At 36.7% G+C, this 17,394-nt stretch overlaps 2 protein-coding genes across 2 annotated transcripts; one reads left to right on the top strand and one right to left on the bottom strand.

Annotated features, from left to right (window-relative positions):
• Nucleotides 1–8,910: 8,910 nt before the first annotated feature.
• Nucleotides 8,911–13,815, top strand: LOC105832167 (centrosomal protein of 120 kDa). The gene is given in 12 exon segments (XM_012672880.3): nt 8,911–9,333; nt 9,694–9,841; nt 9,926–10,181; nt 10,425–11,114; nt 11,215–11,528; nt 11,620–11,860; nt 11,928–12,048; nt 12,170–12,273; nt 12,348–12,629; nt 12,735–13,063; nt 13,389–13,557; nt 13,559–13,815. Coding segments are annotated over 12 exon segments (2,910 nt in total). The 5' UTR covers nt 8,911–9,266; the 3' UTR covers nt 13,748–13,815.
• A 124-nt stretch (nt 13,816–13,939) lies between these two features.
• On the bottom strand, nt 13,940–17,189 carry LOC105832174 (myogenesis-regulating glycosidase). The gene is made up of 6 exons (XM_012672891.3): nt 16,841–17,189; nt 16,560–16,688; nt 15,391–16,317; nt 14,636–15,159; nt 14,357–14,513; nt 13,940–14,210 (listed from the first exon to the last, which is right to left on the bottom strand). Exons 1-6 carry the CDS (start codon nt 16,872–16,874, stop codon nt 14,020–14,022), a joined length of 1,962 nt encoding a protein of 653 aa, XP_012528345.1. The 5' UTR covers nt 16,875–17,189; the 3' UTR covers nt 13,940–14,019.
• Nucleotides 17,190–17,394: the final 205 nt, after the last annotated feature.

The following is a 17,394-nucleotide window of genomic DNA, read 5'->3' as shown; positions in this document are numbered from 1 at the left end:
ACCGTAGCCGGCTCGTCGTGTCGCGCGTTTGCTTCGGGAGTGTCAGTTCAAGTAAATGAATTAAAAGGGCTGTCTAGTCTAATTAGTTCTACGCGCGATCGTAGTATATTCGGTTATTCGCGAGTGTCCTGTGCAACGAGAGGAGGAGACCTGGGAAAGGCATTGGGCTCCGGCAGAGCAACTTTGGGGTGAGTATTATTATTTGCATAGAATTATTAGTTTTCTTTCTATTCAATTTTTCCTTGATAAATTATAAAGAATATAACGTCACGTAAAGTTTTAGACAACTTTAATTTTATAAACTCTTCTTTTTTTTCGAAAAATATTGATTATATAATGATTATATAAATAATCAAAAAATAAAAATTTTAAACCCGTAACAATTATCTCTCATCTAATATTAATAGTCGCGAGCTCTGTTTTAATTTGAATTTAATTTGTACTTAATGAACACAAGTACAGAGTTGCAAGCCGTTTTTTTCAATATTAAATGTTTATTTCTGTTGTGCTTTAATTTGGACTTTGCATTTGTTTGTTACAGAATCATCGTAGCGACGTTGCTGAATATCTCTGTCGCTGCGCATCGGCCGGTGAGTGATGAATAAACTTTTAAATTTGTAATAGATCTATGACAAAATTTTATTTCAAATATAATGTAGAAATGTTTGCTATAATGCAATAATAAATAATATTTAAATGTCATACTTATTTCATGGATCTATTGCCTTAAAATCAGCTGCCTGTGGAGGAGCTGCTCTGCTTCTGGAAAGAAGCGCGGCTCCACTAAGGCAGCTGACAATGGGGAGGCACAATGGACTCGGTCTGAGGTGCCAAAGTGGGCCTCGTAGGAGGACCACCCCCCGATGTTATTATTATTATTATTAGATGCCATCATTTTGTAAATGTATCTAAAGTTACAGTAAATAGTTTTACATAACAAATGTTTGTCATAGTAATTTGATATATTAATTCTTTTCTCCGCAATAGCACTTCAGATTTTTTAGTCTACTATAATATAAAATTCAAGAAATGTTCTTGGGATGAATCATAGCCGGCCCCCATTTTTATTTGGTTTACACCGGCGGTTTTTCGGTCGGATTGCTCTCGTGCGTCGTAACATTAGGAATTATAACTTGAATTACGATACGTGCGCTAAGAGCGCGCTAATCCGTCGTCGAACGTTCCAATAATAAAGTGTCTCGCAATCGTCGAGCGTCGCACTACGGCGATATGTTTACGCTACATGTTAAATTAAACATCGATAATTGTATCTTCGTGCATGGCCACAACCGAAAATGGATTCATATCTTAAGGGTTCCTTCTTATTAGTAGATGTGACAAATACATTAAAAATTTATATCAGTGATATGTAGCATTATATTAAGATTAAGCATTATAATAAGAAGAGAGTTGACAATGGTACTCGGAGGCGCTCCTCTCGGGCTCTTGATACCCGCTTTGCGGATTCTTTGGGCTCGGGGTCGGGACGCGTCCTTCTCTTGAGTAGACCTGATCGGCGTTCTTTCGATGTGGCATTGTGTCTGAGATTAACTCGGACTAAGTACACTAGACCAACGACCCAGTCGGAGCAGGAGTAGTTCATTAGCCTGTGGCTGAACTGCTCTGAGCTCTTATTCTAGGCGTACGTGGCGTCCCTTCGGGGAGAGTGCCGCAATTGCGTCTATACTGCAAGTTGCCCGAAGGAGAGCTAATGTAGTCAGAGAGTAAGCATGTACTCTCGCTCTCTTAAGGAAACGTGCCCTTGCAGCGAAGGTTTAACAGCTGTCCTGGCTTTACGAAGTCCAGTGCGGCGGGCTGGTGTTCGTTGTTGGGATCCACAGATCCTAGTGGCCTGAGAACCACGTCGTATGGGTGTCACGGAGGCTGGCCGTTCCTTTGGGTAAACTCTTGAGGGGGTATCATTGTCGGGGAGTAATGCGCAATAAAGACCTCTCGTAAGGTCCACTAAGCCTCTCACGACCAAGTCACCCAGCTACCTCCTCGTGGTAACTCCGGTAACGCTCCGATTCGTCGGGCGGCTGAATGCTGTGGTGGCGCTTAAGGGCACTGGGGTTGCGAGTCCCTTTGCCTCTATTATATAAGAGACTAAAACTTATTTCGCCGCGCGCCTTACGTCGTCTCGTGTTTCGCGACTTGCTTTCCCATGCCTCCACACTTCTCGTTCCTGCGATGCCTCTCTCAAGGTATCTATCCGCGTCGAGAGCGTCAAAGCGATCGTCGCAATCATTTTGTCCTTCCCCTTCTTCGATGTCTCTCTCAGGACATCTATCCGCGTCGAGGGCCTCCATCAAGGTGCTCGTCGCAACCAATTACTCTTCCCCCCCTTGAAATAAAAAAATAGAAGCATTTTAAATAATTTCACAACAAAGTATTTTGGAAAATCGCGAGTAAATTAACTTAAGAAACTAAAGCTTATCTCGCCGCGCGTCTTACGTCGTCTCGTGTTTCGCGACTTGCTTTCCCATGCCTCCACACTTCTCGTTCCTGCGATGCCTCTCTCAAGGTATCTATCCGCGTCGAGAGCGTCAAAGCGATCGTCGCAATCATTTTGTCCTTCCCCTTCTTCGATGTCTCTCTCAGGACATCTATCCGCGTCGAGGGCCTCCATCAAGGTGCTCGTCGCAACCAATTACTCTTCCCCCCTTGAAATAAAAAAATAGAAGCATTTTAAATAATTTCACAACAAAGTATTTTGGAAAATCGCGAGTAAATTAACTTAAGAAACTAAAGCTTATCTCGCCGCGCGTCTTACGTCGTCTCGTGTTTCGCGACTTGCTTTCCCATGCCTCCACACTTCTCGTTCCTGCGATGCCTCTCTCAAGGTATCTATCCGCGTCGAGAGCGTCAAAGCGATCGTCGCAATCATTTTGTCCTTCCCCTTCTTCGATGTCTCTCTCAGGACATCTATCCGCGTCGAGGGCCTCCATCAAGGTGCTCGTCGCAACCAATTACTCTTCCCCCCCTTGAAATAAAAAAATAGAAGCATTTTAAATAATTTCACAACAAAGTATTTTGGAAAATCGCGAGTAAATTAACTTAAGAAACTAAAGCTTATCTCGCCGCGCGTCTTACGTCGTCTCGTGTTTCGCGACTTGCTTTCCCATGCCTCCACACTTCTCGTTCCTGCGATGCCTCTCTCAAGGTATCTATCCGCGTCGAGAGCGTCAAAGCGATCGTCGCAATCATTTTGTCCTTCCCCTTCTTCGATGTCTCTCTCAGGACATCTATCCGCGTCGAGGGCCTCCATCAAGGTGCTCGTCGCAACCAATTACTCTTCCCCCCTTGAAATAAAAAAATAGAAGCATTTTAAATAATTTCACAACAAAGTATTTTGGAAAATCGCGAGTAAATTAACTTAAGAAACTAAAGCTTATCTCGCCGCGCGTCTTACGTCGTCTCGTGTTTCGCGACTTGCTTTCCCATGCCTCCACACTTCTCGTTCCTGCGATGCCTCTCTCAAGGTATCTATCCGCGTCGAGAGCGTCAAAGCGATCGTCGCAATCATTTTGTCCTTCCCCTTCTTCGATGTCTCTCTCAGGACATCTATCCGCGTCGAGGGCCTCCATCAAGGTGCTCGTCGCAACCAATTACTCTTCCCCCCTTGAAATAAAAAAATAGAAGCATTTTAAATAATTTCACAACAAAGTATTTTGGAAAATCGCGAGTAAATTAACTTAAGAAACTAAAGCTTATCTCGCCGCGCGTCTTACGTCGTCTCGTGTTTCGCGACTTGCTTTCCCATGCCTCCACACTTCTCGTTCCTGCGATGCCTCTCTCAAGGTATCTATCCGCGTCGAGAGCGTCAAAGCGATCGTCGCAATCATTTTGTCCTTCCCCTTCTTCGATGTCTCTCTCAGGACATCTATCCGCGTCGAGGGCCTCCATCAAGGTGCTCGTCGCAACCAATTACTCTTCCCCCCCTTGAAATAAAAAAATAGAAGCATTTTAAATAATTTCACAACAAAGTATTTTGGAAAATCGCGAGTAAATTAACTTAAGAAACTAAAGCTTATCTCGCCGCGCGTCTTACGTCGTCTCGTGTTTCGCGACTTGCTTTCCCATGCCTCCACACTTCTCGTTCCTGCGATGCCTCTCTCAAGGTATCTATCCGCGTCGAGAGCGTCAAAGCGATCGTCGCAATCATTTTGTCCTTCCCCTTCTTCGATGTCTCTCTCAGGACATCTATCCGCGTCGAGGGCCTCCATCAAGGTGCTCGTCGCAACCAATTACTCTTCCCCCCCTTGAAATAAAAAAATAGAAGCATTTTAAATAATTTCACAACAAAGTATTTTGGAAAATCGCGAGTAAATTAACTTAAGAAACTAAAGCTTATCTCGCCGCGCGTCTTACGTCGTCTCGTGTTTCGCGACTTGCTTTCCCATGCCTCCACACTTCTCGTTCCTGCGATGCCTCTCTCAAGGTATCTATCCGCGTCGAGAGCGTCAAAGCGATCGTCGCAATCATTTTGTCCTTCCCCTTCTTCGATGTCTCTCTCAGGACATCTATCCGCGTCGAGGGCCTCCATCAAGGTGCTCGTCGCAACCAATTACTCTTCCCCCCTTGAAATAAAAAAATAGAAGCATTTTAAATAATTTCACAACAAAGTATTTTGGAAAATCGCGAGTAAATTAACTTAAGAAACTAAAGCTTATCTCGCCGCGCGTCTTACGTCGTCTCGTGTTTCGCGACTTGCTTTCCCATGCCTCCACACTTCTCGTTCCTGCGATGCCTCTCTCAAGGTATCTATCCGCGTCGAGAGCGTCAAAGCGATCGTCGCAATCATTTTGTCCTTCCCCTTCTTCGATGTCTCTCTCAGGACATCTATCCGCGTCGAGGGCCTCCATCAAGGTGCTCGTCGCAACCAATTACTCTTCCCCCCCTTGAAATAAAAAAATAGAAGCATTTTAAATAATTTCACAACAAAGTATTTTGGAAAATCGCGAGTAAATTAACTTAAGAAACTAAAGCTTATCTCGCCGCGCGTCTTACGTCGTCTCGTGTTTCGCGACTTGCTTTCCCATGCCTCCACACTTCTCGTTCCTGCGATGCCTCTCTCAAGGTATCTATCCGCGTCGAGAGCGTCAAAGCGATCGTCGCAATCATTTTGTCCTTCCCCTTCTTCGATGTCTCTCTCAGGACATCTATCCGCGTCGAGGGCCTCCATCAAGGTGCTCGTCGCAACCAATTACTCTTCCCCCCTTGAAATAAAAAAATAGAAGCATTTTAAATAATTTCACAACAAAGTATTTTGGAAAATCGCGAGTAAATTAACTTAAGAAACTAAAGCTTATCTCGCCGCGCGTCTTACGTCGTCTCGTGTTTCGCGACTTGCTTTCCCATGCCTCCACACTTCTCGTTCCTGCGATGCCTCTCTCAAGGTATCTATCCGCGTCGAGAGCGTCAAAGCGATCGTCGCAATCATTTTGTCCTTCCCCTTCTTCGATGTCTCTCTCAGGACATCTATCCGCGTCGAGGGCCTCCATCAAGGTGCTCGTCGCAACCAATTACTCTTCCCCCCTTGAAATAAAAAAATAGAAGCATTTTAAATAATTTCACAACAAAGTATTTTGGAAAATCGCGAGTAAATTAACTTAAGAAACTAAAGCTTATCTCGCCGCGCGTCTTACGTCGTCTCGTGTTTCGCGACTTGCTTTCCCATGCCTCCACACTTCTCGTTCCTGCGATGCCTCTCTCAAGGTATCTATCCGCGTCGAGAGCGTCAAAGCGATCGTCGCAATCATTTTGTCCTTCCCCTTCTTCGATGTCTCTCTCAGGACATCTATCCGCGTCGAGGGCCTCCATCAAGGTGCTCGTCGCAACCAATTACTCTTCCCCCCTTGAAATAAAAAAATAGAAGCATTTTAAATAATTTCACAACAAAGTATTTTGGAAAATCGCGAGTAAATTAACTTAAGAAACTAAAGCTTATCTCGCCGCGCGTCTTACGTCGTCTCGTGTTTCGCGACTTGCTTTCCCATGCCTCCACACTTCTCGTTCCTGCGATGCCTCTCTCAAGGTATCTATCCGCGTCGAGAGCGTCAAAGCGATCGTCGCAATCATTTTGTCCTTCCCCTTCTTCGATGTCTCTCTCAGGACATCTATCCGCGTCGAGGGCCTCCATCAAGGTGCTCGTCGCAACCAATTACTCTTCCCCCCTTGAAATAAAAAAATAGAAGCATTTTAAATAATTTCACAACAAAGTATTTTGGAAAATCGCGAGTAAATTAACTTAAGAAACTAAAGCTTATCTCGCCGCGCGTCTTACGTCGTCTCGTGTTTCGCGACTTGCTTTCCCATGCCTCCACACTTCTCGTTCCTGCGATGCCTCTCTCAAGGTATCTATCCGCGTCGAGAGCGTCAAAGCGATCGTCGCAATCATTTTGTCCTTCCCCTTCTTCGATGTCTCTCTCAGGACATCTATCCGCGTCGAGGGCCTCCATCAAGGTGCTCGTCGCAACCAATTACTCTTCCCCCCTTGAAATAAAAAAATAGAAGCATTTTAAATAATTTCACAACGAAGTATTTTGGAAAATCGCGAGTAAATAAACTTAAGAAACTAAAGCTTATCTCGCCGCGCGTCTTACGTCGTCTCGTGAATGACGATTTTTATATTATGGAACAACAAATCTATAAAATTTGTATTAAATGTCTCTATGTATTATAAATAGTGCAAATTAATGCGACAATTTATAGATTCGTTGTTCCAAATGTTTTTTGTTTGTATTTTTTATTAAAACGTGTATAAGTGTATACACGTTTTAATAGTGTACTTGTTTTACAAGTGTACTTCGTCATTACGGGCTGTCTGCAGCTAGAATGGATTTGGCCAGGATCAACGAAAGGTGAGTCCAATCTGGCCGGAAAAAAGAAGACATTTATCAAAAGGGTGTCAAAAATTAATGTAGGTAGGTAGGGATACAGGTAGGTAGGAATGTGTGAATAGGTAAACGAATAAATGGAAATACGGTTAGGCAGGAAAATAAATCTAGGGTTTTAGGGCTCGCAAATGTGTTGTTTACCACCTGTTTCAAACTTTTCCCGTTAGGTCATGTTATAGGAAAGAGGAGGTTTTAGTGGGTAGGCGGCGGTGAGGCTTTTCGTCCGACGTGCCTTCCGTTGAATCCCACACTCTCCTGGTCTTTCGGGGAGTCTTTTGAAGATTTCCTCCTCTATAAAAAAAAAAAAAAAAGACAGGCAAATACACAGTTAAAAAATATGTACAACTAAGCGGGGACAAGGAGACATAATTCGATAGTTTAAGTTATTAAACAGAATATATACCGTAAGTTTAATAATAATAAAGTTAATTACATTTTTTATGTATAATTTTTTAAATCTGTATTACAATATATAAACGTAATAATAATCCGAACAAAAAATTACTTTTTTTAAAAAAAGGTAAAAAAAGCGCCCCTAAAAAACTATTATATTAAGTAAATTGTCTTACTGTTCTATTGTTTTATTGTCTTCTCTATACAAATAATATAAAGTAAATGCGCCAATAAAAGATCCAAATAAAATAAAATATTAGAAATCTGGAGTGAAATTGAAAATAACGAAGATTTGGATCTTTTATTAATCTTATATAAATTATCCGAATTAGTAGGGAAATAACAATTTATGAGTAAATAAACATTTTAATACTACTACTATTCTTTTTTTAATTATTGTTCCTAGACTTGTAACTTAATTCTTTATTTATTATGATCTTAATGGGTTTTCCATTTACAATCATTTATTCTTTTACTTTAAATAGTGTAAATTTACTTACGAAATAATCCTTGACAAGCATTCCATTGCTACTCCAAACCTCTATTCTTGCAAAGGTGGGTGAATAACACATTTCCTGCTTGCTGAAAGGTAAAAGGTATACATCAATCAGCAGACAAAGTGACAATGAACAATGAGCAGGTTTGTCAAAAGCGTTAATGACATATTAACGATAAACGCAACAGTTACTCTAGTGTAAACAATGTGAGTACATTGCTGGTACAAACAGCACATATGCTTCGTAGTACAAACAATTTCGACAAACCTATTCTTAGTTTGTTGCATCAATCTGTTGCTGTACTGTTGATGATAAATTTACTTAATGCTACAATGTGATTTCAATTTTTTTGCTTACAGTTTTGGTACACTCGAGAACATAGTAGGCTTAGAATTTAATAGTTTCACTCTGCAAGTCTGCAAGGGATTGTTCTCCAGCTGTCAACATTCTACAAGCAAATGATTGATTGAGAAACTGAAACAAAAAATTAATTCAAGAAAAGAATCGGTTCATCTACAAAAAGCACATATAGAATACATAATTTTTTATAAAGATATTAGCTACTTATCTGATATTCGTTTATTCTCCCTTATTTCTTTTCATCTTCCTTCTTTATACTTCTTATGCTTAATTTTATTTCATTGAAATCTGAATGCTTCCAAAGTAAAGAACGAGAATTCAGTCATAGTGTTTATAAAGGCACATTAAAGAAACTGAAAATTAATATAAAATAATATAATATAATATAATATAAATCAATATAATATAATATAATACATTAATATATTATAAATATAATAATTTGTTCTCTCATATACATATAAATATATAAAACATTTGTTCACCTTGTTCATCTCTATGCACTATATTTTTAGTTATTTTTAGTTATTTGTGTAATTTTTATTCATTTATTAAATCAAATGTTATAAATCATTTATACAATATTTATTGTTTGACACATACGCACGCATTACATCAAAACCGACTCTCACCGACTCTGCAAACCTTGGATTTACTACTTTAACAGTGTTACTAACCTGCAGAAATTGAAACGGTATGCCTAGAGAATTTGGTTAGTACCAACATTTTCTCATCTAGTTTTCTGAAACTAGAAGAAATAAGACAAGTATATTTTTTCTCATTCTAACTTATTGCATCAGTGCAACAGTGCAACTAGAAATAACAGACCAACAAATAAGTGTAGTGAAGACAAAAAGAAAAGTTTGTTTTGGTCAATGGGGGTTAAGTTTTCTGATTTTTAACCGGCATTTGAAGAGGATTAAACTAATGATTTATTCTAATATGTAATACATATTGTACATACTTTTTAATATCTCTTTTTCTCTTCGAGACTGTTCAAGACCGAGATTCGTGTTGATAAATCCGTTACCATAACAACAGATTTGAATCGCGGAGAGTGTGTAGGTACACGGCGGTATATTTTTTGCCGAATTTGTTATTTTGTATAGAATATTTTATGGGACTCAACAAGATGACGGAAACGTCAAAATCTGATGTGCAAATTATTTTGAGTATAAAAGAAGGTAAAATGTTTTTGTAGATGTGTCCTTGATTATTAGAATACTGTTCTGTTTCTAATGTATTTCCTTTGAAAATTCTTTTCCAAAGAAATCTTTATACAAACGAATAGAATGTATGACTTCAAACATTACATTGCCAAGAAGGGATAAAGAAATCTTTATATTATAACAATAAGTGGAAAGGAGTGAAAGTTGTTATTCTTGATTTATTTTATAAATTATGTCAATGTGTAGTAACTGATTAGAAGGACTCTTTATGAAGTAATTAATGTAGACCTTGAATCTTCAATGGAAATGAAATTGTTACTTATTAAATTATTACAATTATTATAATTGAATAACATTCATGTGTATTATATATAGGAAAGGGTTTTGAACAAGTTTTACAATCAACAATATTGACTGGAATTTTAAACGGACATTCTTTGGAAACTGACAGAATTGAGTCTTGCCCGACTCCACAATATGCCACTGATCTGGTTTGGGAAACCAATAAAATGATGTTGAGGAGGTAAGAGATGATATTTTTGCTGTTTATTCAAATTGCCATTAGTAGTGAATGAAATAGGTACTTCACATTGAATTTAATTTATAGAATGCGATCAGAGCAAGCCTCATTAAAATTAGAATGCTTTGCTTTTAAAGAGAACGAGGTTAGAGAGAGAATTGGATATGTTCTGCTGAATATACGTTCTGCTCAAATAGTATCTAAATGTCCAAATTTGAGTCCAAAAGCAAATTGGTATAAATTACTGGGATTAAAAAGTGATCTTAAAGTGCAAAAGCCTGAGTTACTTCTTGCATTAAGAGTCGAAGATCGAAAGGATCTAAATCTAAATTCAACAACTGAGGTAAAATATATTTTTATCTTGTATAAATAATATTTTCTGACTAACATTCTAAATTTAATAATAATTATTTATATTTTTCCACAATTGAGCGACAAATGAAACAATGGAATGATATACTAAATCTCATATTTAGTATATTGTTATATTTATATAAACAGTAAAATTAATTACAGTTTACTGTATAAACTAATTAGTTTTATAAAGCTTATGTAAATATCGTTATTATATTACATTATCTCGTAGCTAAGAAATTTAATGACAGACAAAAATGTGATTTTGGAAAGTAATAAAATAATTCCTTACTTGCATCCTGATGAGCAATTGATTCAATTGGGACCTCTAGACACCTGTTGCGAGTTATTTATATTAAGTATCACGGCTATATGCATAGAAAATTTGCATCTGTTGTTACCTGAACATTTAAACAAGCATAGCACCATGCATTTTTCATATAGAGTTTTGGATAACAATGTAGAACTTAAGCCATTTAAGATAGAGTCTGGAAAATGTTATTTTATGCCTGAAAAAGTGATAATAAGAATACGAAGCTCCTTAAGTGTCTTAAAACAATACCTACAATTGAAGCCATATTTGTTAATATATCTGAAACATGAAAATAATGTAATAGCCGAATCGTCAATCAATCTGCAATCTCTAGTATCTGCGGACAGTCTGCAAGAATTTCTCAAATGTGCTGCCAATGCAACTACTACTTTACACGAACATTGTTTTTTGATTAAACAAGATTTGATAGGAAAACACATTGAAAATCAAAATCATCAGAAACCACATCTTGAGTTGCAACTTAAATTGCAATATATTGGAAGTAAAACAAATATTTTTCTCAATTCTAATATGACAATGAATTGCAACAATTCCATATGTAACACTCAAATGAATCGTAATGAAGAAAGTATAAATAATATTGATCAGGTAGAGCAGGAACTTAATCGTTTTGTGAATAATCTCCCATCTCGATTAATAATAAAATTGATAACTGTTTGGTATAAATTAAAATAATATATGATTTCAGAAATATCTAGAGATCGAATCTCACAGAAATCCCAGTGGTGATTTTGGAAAGTCTAATTTCAGAAATATTCCCAACAGAATTAAACGCACGAGAGAATATAAAAATATTAATAAACAATCCGTTGATTGTCAGTATGTAAAACATCAAACGAATAAAATTACATGTTCACGCTCCTGCGATGGAATATTCTGCGATTGTATCGATAAAAATTACATCAAAGATGTAGGATCTTATCACTGCTATTGTCTACATATTTCACTCGTAGCGATAACATTAATATCCAAAACACTATCTGAACGAGAAATGGAATTTCGGTTTGTTACATTTAAATATATCTTTCCTTTTAAGGAAGGATAAAAATATCTTTTTTTTAATTCTTTATAATCTAATGTGATCTCTGCATAGGTTTCACCATCCGAAAACGGAAGTCATGTCAACAGCATATGCAACAATGTCAGACTTATCTAATCAGAAAGTGGAATTGCAAGATATCGTATGTCAATTTCACTTTATATCCGCACCAGATGAAATAAAACAATTACTACAATCTTTTCCACCGAAAATCAGTATATACGATGCAAACGAAGGCAAAGAACCACTATCATTGCTACTACTTGACGTAAAACCATTATTTTATCAAGAAAAGGTAACATTAATGTTACATTTATAGAGCAGATTAAAATAATAAAAAATAAAATGAGAACTTTTTCCAGTTTGAATGTCAGTATAAATTACCTCTGTTCGATACAGATCGAAATAAAATTGCTGAAATGGATATCATACTCAAGTTAGAGGATCGTGGACCACATTGTATTTTAAAGAAAGAAACTATCGGTAAGTTAAGTTTATTAAAATTTTGGTTAAACTTCTTTCTCTCTTGTTTTCTATTGTATTATTTTTTAATGAGAAAGTTAGATAATGATAAGTCTGTCTCTATTTATTAAAATGATTTAAGATAAAAATCTTGGGCCACCGATACTGGACGATAGCTTAGCATATAAAATAGTAGATGAGCTTGAGACTTGGAAGGAACGCCAAAAGGAAATGTTTAAAGTCGAGGTAAAACGATAATGACAATGATTGATAATTTCTATTTAATGAAGTATTATTTACATATAATATATGAATTATAGCTTAAAAGAAAGGAAGAACATCATTTGAACATGCTGAGTGAGGAATGGCGAATTCAGAAGGAAAATTTAGAATCAAAGCTCGCATATAGCGTCGAACAATGTAAAACGTTAGCTAATAGTTTAAACAACGCTACTGAAGATTTGAGAAAGCGGAGATTAAAGAGCCTGGAAAACGAAACTAGACTGATTAAAGCAAATGAAGATTTAAAATGGAGATATGAAACTAAGTTACAAGAGCTCAATAATCTTTTGCATGCAACGCAAAGCGATCTTACATCAAAGGTTTGTGAAATATAATTGTATACATTTTGATTGGTATTCCTTATTTATTTATTAAATATTATCTTATATTTTAATTTTATACACTCAACGCTCTATTTTATGTAGGTCACCAAACTTGAGGAGAAAAAACTTGCTGTAGAAGCACAAGTGGAAATATTGTCATACGAAAATGAAAATCTGAAATCATCAATAAGTAAACAAATGGACGAATTGCAAATGTATCAAAAGGGATCTTTAACTCAGGATCAAACAGCGTCCTTGTTGCAAGAGGTGAAAATTCTTGAAGAAAAATTAGACAATGCTCAAAAGGGGAAAGAATTTTTTCGAGAGCAATGGAGCAAAGCAGTTCGAGAATTACACAGAATGAAAGTGGATTATCAAGAAGCTATGCAAGTTCAAATTAAGAACAGTAGGGAGGAACTGTTGAGTGCGGAGTACGTTACAATATAATTTTTAACTAAATCTAGGAAATTCCACTTCAAAGCTATGGAAAAATTTTAGACACATTAGTAATCGAATAAAGAATGTCTTCATTCTTTGTGATATATATATTAAACGTATAATTTTCTTGACATTATTTATGTTTAATAAAGATTTTCATAGTGCAATATATAACACCATCACTGTTGAAATATTTAATACGATTTGAATTGATTTTACACAAGTGGAACATCCTATACTTATATTTAATATTATTATATTAAAACAATTCTGTATAACTTATATTTTAATTAACTTATATTTTGCTCTTGCATATAGTCTCGCGGAAATTTTATCTGCGGATAGAAAAGCTTTAAACAACGATCAAATTTTGCTGAACGAGATCCAAAAGGAAATCGATGTGATGAAACCGAAACAATCTTTTGTTCCGACGGAAACCTGTAATGAGATATTTACGACAGCCGACAATGTCTTAAAATTTTCCCTGTAATATTAAAGACGTTTATGATAGATCAGAAAAATACAATGAGCGGTTGCAGATGCTGAAGGAGAAACGCGAGTCCCTTTTGAGGACCGGAAATCACACGGCCGATGACGTAGTGATCAAGAAACTTGACGCAGAGATTCGATCTTTACTAGTAAGCAGCGAATTTATTTATCCTGTTTTCTCAAGTTAACATTCTATTTTTATATATGAAGAAACATGCAATCTCGGAATAAAAATTTATGACATGTTACAAGATAATTTGTATCGATGTTCCATTCTAACGGTTCAGCAGCACATTTAACACATTGTTATCACAGTTCTCGAGCACGGAGGGACTTCTTGTAAAGGATATTAATCGTGTTTATACCATCTATAACAAATATAGCATTCCATGATAGCTTTTTTATATGAATAAATATTTATTACATAAATATTTTATATTGAAAATTTTTAAATTCTTTATTAACAAGACACTTTCTTGAAATATGGAAGTATTTCTATGGGAGCATGATAGTTTAATAGCCATGTCGGTCCTTTATAGGCCTTCTGTCGATTCATATCTTGCCAGGTTCCTTTAGGTAGATAGATATTGCGACTTTCAGCACCTTCTTCAATTACCGGAGCAACTAGTATAGACTCTCCAAGGAGATATTCTGTAATCAATTGAATAGCGACATTCAATTACGAATTATCTCGCGTGTGTTCTGATTTTATCAAGAAAGATTTGTTTATATATAAGAGCAATTGTGTTGAAATATTTGGCAAATCTAAAACAATTTGTACATTCACGTAAACTTACCGTCATTAATCTTATGAGCTTCACTGTCAGTAGGATCAATCCACCAAATAGGAGGATTTACAGGAGTGCCGTTTTCAATAGCCTGCTGCATGGCGTTCAAAATTGATGGAGTATAAGTGGCGTGTAAATCGGTATAAATTCTGCAGATGTTGATGGTCTGATAAAATCAAATAAAAAATATTTTTAATAATTTCGTTTTTATTTGAGGAAGAAACTAAATTCTTTAATCTGTCATACAGCAATCCATCCATCTCGAATAAGATTTTCCAGATTACTCACCTCATTGTCATAATCCCAGGGCACGAAAGAATATTGCAACGATGGCATGAAGACGTTGGCCTGTAGCCATCTGATGAATATCTCTTTAGATGGATATTCCGTTCCGTTGAGCGAACCATCTAGGTAACCATTGCCGCCGATCATGTCTGGCAGCACATGGACGTATCCATTGAGATTCATTTGCAGTAGCGTCGTTATCAGGGTGGGCAAACCGTTGTTCCAAGACCATCTGGTGTCCTTATCGATCATGCGAACGAATATCGGTAAATCTTGGGTACCCCATCCCACCCGCACTTCAATATTATCATCAAAGTTGCTAGCGAGTGCCTTGACATACTCCCGCGTGAATATACCTGGCTGCAAATCGAGCGAGCCTTTCAGCTCCGCTATTTGCGGTAACCAGGATACCTCACCAGCATCAAACTTGAAGCTATCAATCCCAAGATCTTCAAGACGCTTCAATCGCGCTACCCACCAGATCACCGCAGCTGGATTCGTGAAGTCAATCGTAGCGGCATCTGAACCTGAAAAAAAAAACATAATTAAATGATATAACACTTCAAATAATTTAACAAGGATGTTTGCAAATGAATATTATTTTGATATCACGATAATTTTCTGTTCCATTCAGATTATAGATAATTCTTTAATTTCAACGTAGAAGTATTCAATATGAAACGCTAAAGCGAAAAAATATGGTAATTGAGTCTTGATAGAAAAAATTACTTTCAACAAGGTCATTTTTAAATCTTTACCCTGCCACCAGGACATCTGAACGCCTCCGTCGAGGTTTTTGACGAAGTAAGAATTGTTCAACGCAGTGGAATACGCGGGCTCGCAGCCTCGGTTAATGAACGGATGTATCCATAACGTAACGCGGAAGCCCTTGTTCTTTAGTCGTTGTATAAGAGCACTGATATTGGGAAACTTGATAGGATCGAACTCAGCGGAACCATAGCAAGTCTCCCAATTGTCATCAATCTCGATCTGGCTGTTCTTGAAGTTATTGGTAATAATCTCGTCTGCGTACGTCTCCACCAATTCCTCAGTGATATTAGCTTTATATCTGGCCCAGGTGGACCATACAGGATACTGGATCATCCGTTCATTGGGGCGACCCGACGGCTTACGTAGATGGTTTCTCACCGCGTGTTGATGAGCACTTTTCGGATCCAAAAAGATACCCAACGTGTAGTTAAGTACGATATTGTCGCGAAGCTGGTAGGGCGCCTTGTTCTTCGCAATCATGCACAGGTATTTATCCCGGTAATTATTCTGATCGAGGAACAGTGGGCTTGTCTCGTCCACATAGATATAAATCCCTTTACTAGACAACCAGTAACGCTCGGCTACTGCCATATTTACAGGATGCGTCGGCAGGTACGGTTCCTCGTCGTAGTACATGTGCTGTATGGGCCAGTGCTGATAGCGAAGTTCCGGCCCGCCAAACCATTGCGTGTCATCAGTAAGCTGGAAACAATCCAAGAGTTCACCGGCAGAATTGAAGAGCTTACGAATGACAGTGATGGTTTCCTTTTCGCAATCGATGTCGAATTCTAACTCCCCAGTGGCATATTTTAAGCATATTTTGTTGTTGCCACAATTCTTGAACACGGAAGGCGTACTCTGCTGCGTAGCCGATGGACTTTTTGTGTAAAGGATATTAACCATGTTTGTGCCATCTAAAACAAATATAGCATTCATCGATAGTAACTTTATTATTAAAACCTGTAAAAATGAAATTAATATTTCGCGAAGATATTAAGATGTTAATAAACAAGAAGAAATAAATTAAAGCTTGCAAAAATAACTAACAGCAAGAACAACTTAGGAAACAAGCATATAAATTAATAGAAAAATTTATTTGACGATAACATGAGTAGCATGAGGAACATAGGAAGTTATGTGTCGTGTTATGACTCACCATTGCTCGTAAGGTTAACAATCACGCGATTATTATTAATAGGGTTTACATTGAGAATCCCATGTTTAAGAACAATGTCGTAACTTTTGGTAGTAGTAAGGAATAGCAGTAGTATCAAAGAGCGCATCGCTAAAACAGAACAATTATATTTAATTTCCTAGATGTCTTTAAAAAAAATCGTAAAAGCACATCACAAAAGTGCAAAATGATATATCCGTTTTCAGATATATTGTTTGTATTTTTATCTCTTATTTGTTTTGATTCAAGAACTGTATACTTACTGCTTTTCTCTATTGATCGCATTTTGCTTGTCATATCATTTTTGATGACTGAAGGAACAACATCGTTTACGGCTTATATATACTCGCTCGATGACAGATCCTGTATTTTACTGATATTGTTATATCAACATGAAGAACATCAATCAAATTAAATTGATAAAAATCGGATATCAAATCATGCACTAAGCTAGTGCTATATTATATGTCATTACTAAGAATATGTAGCAATTTGATATTCAATTTCTAATCATTATTCTCTGCATTTTTTACGTATTATGTATTTAATTTTTCAGAATTGTTCAAATTTTTATATTCATTCTTGCTTTCTAATGAAACGCTTTGTACGAAATACATATTTGTGTTTTTTTATTGTCTTTTTAATTTTTAATTATTTCAATATATATAGTTACTGATTCAAAATTATAATTAATCCTTACATTCACAAATCTAACAGAAATATAATTTGTTTTTTACTTTTATATAATTTTATGGTAAATGATTCATAATTATTTAAATATTCTAAACATTTTAAGAATTTTTCTATATATTATTTT

This window comes from Monomorium pharaonis, chromosome 10 (assembly GCF_013373865.1).
Source record: "Monomorium pharaonis isolate MP-MQ-018 chromosome 10, ASM1337386v2, whole genome shotgun sequence".
Classification (NCBI taxonomy): domain Eukaryota; kingdom Metazoa; phylum Arthropoda; class Insecta; order Hymenoptera; family Formicidae; genus Monomorium; species Monomorium pharaonis.
This window is presented reverse-complemented; position numbering and strand designations above follow the sequence as displayed.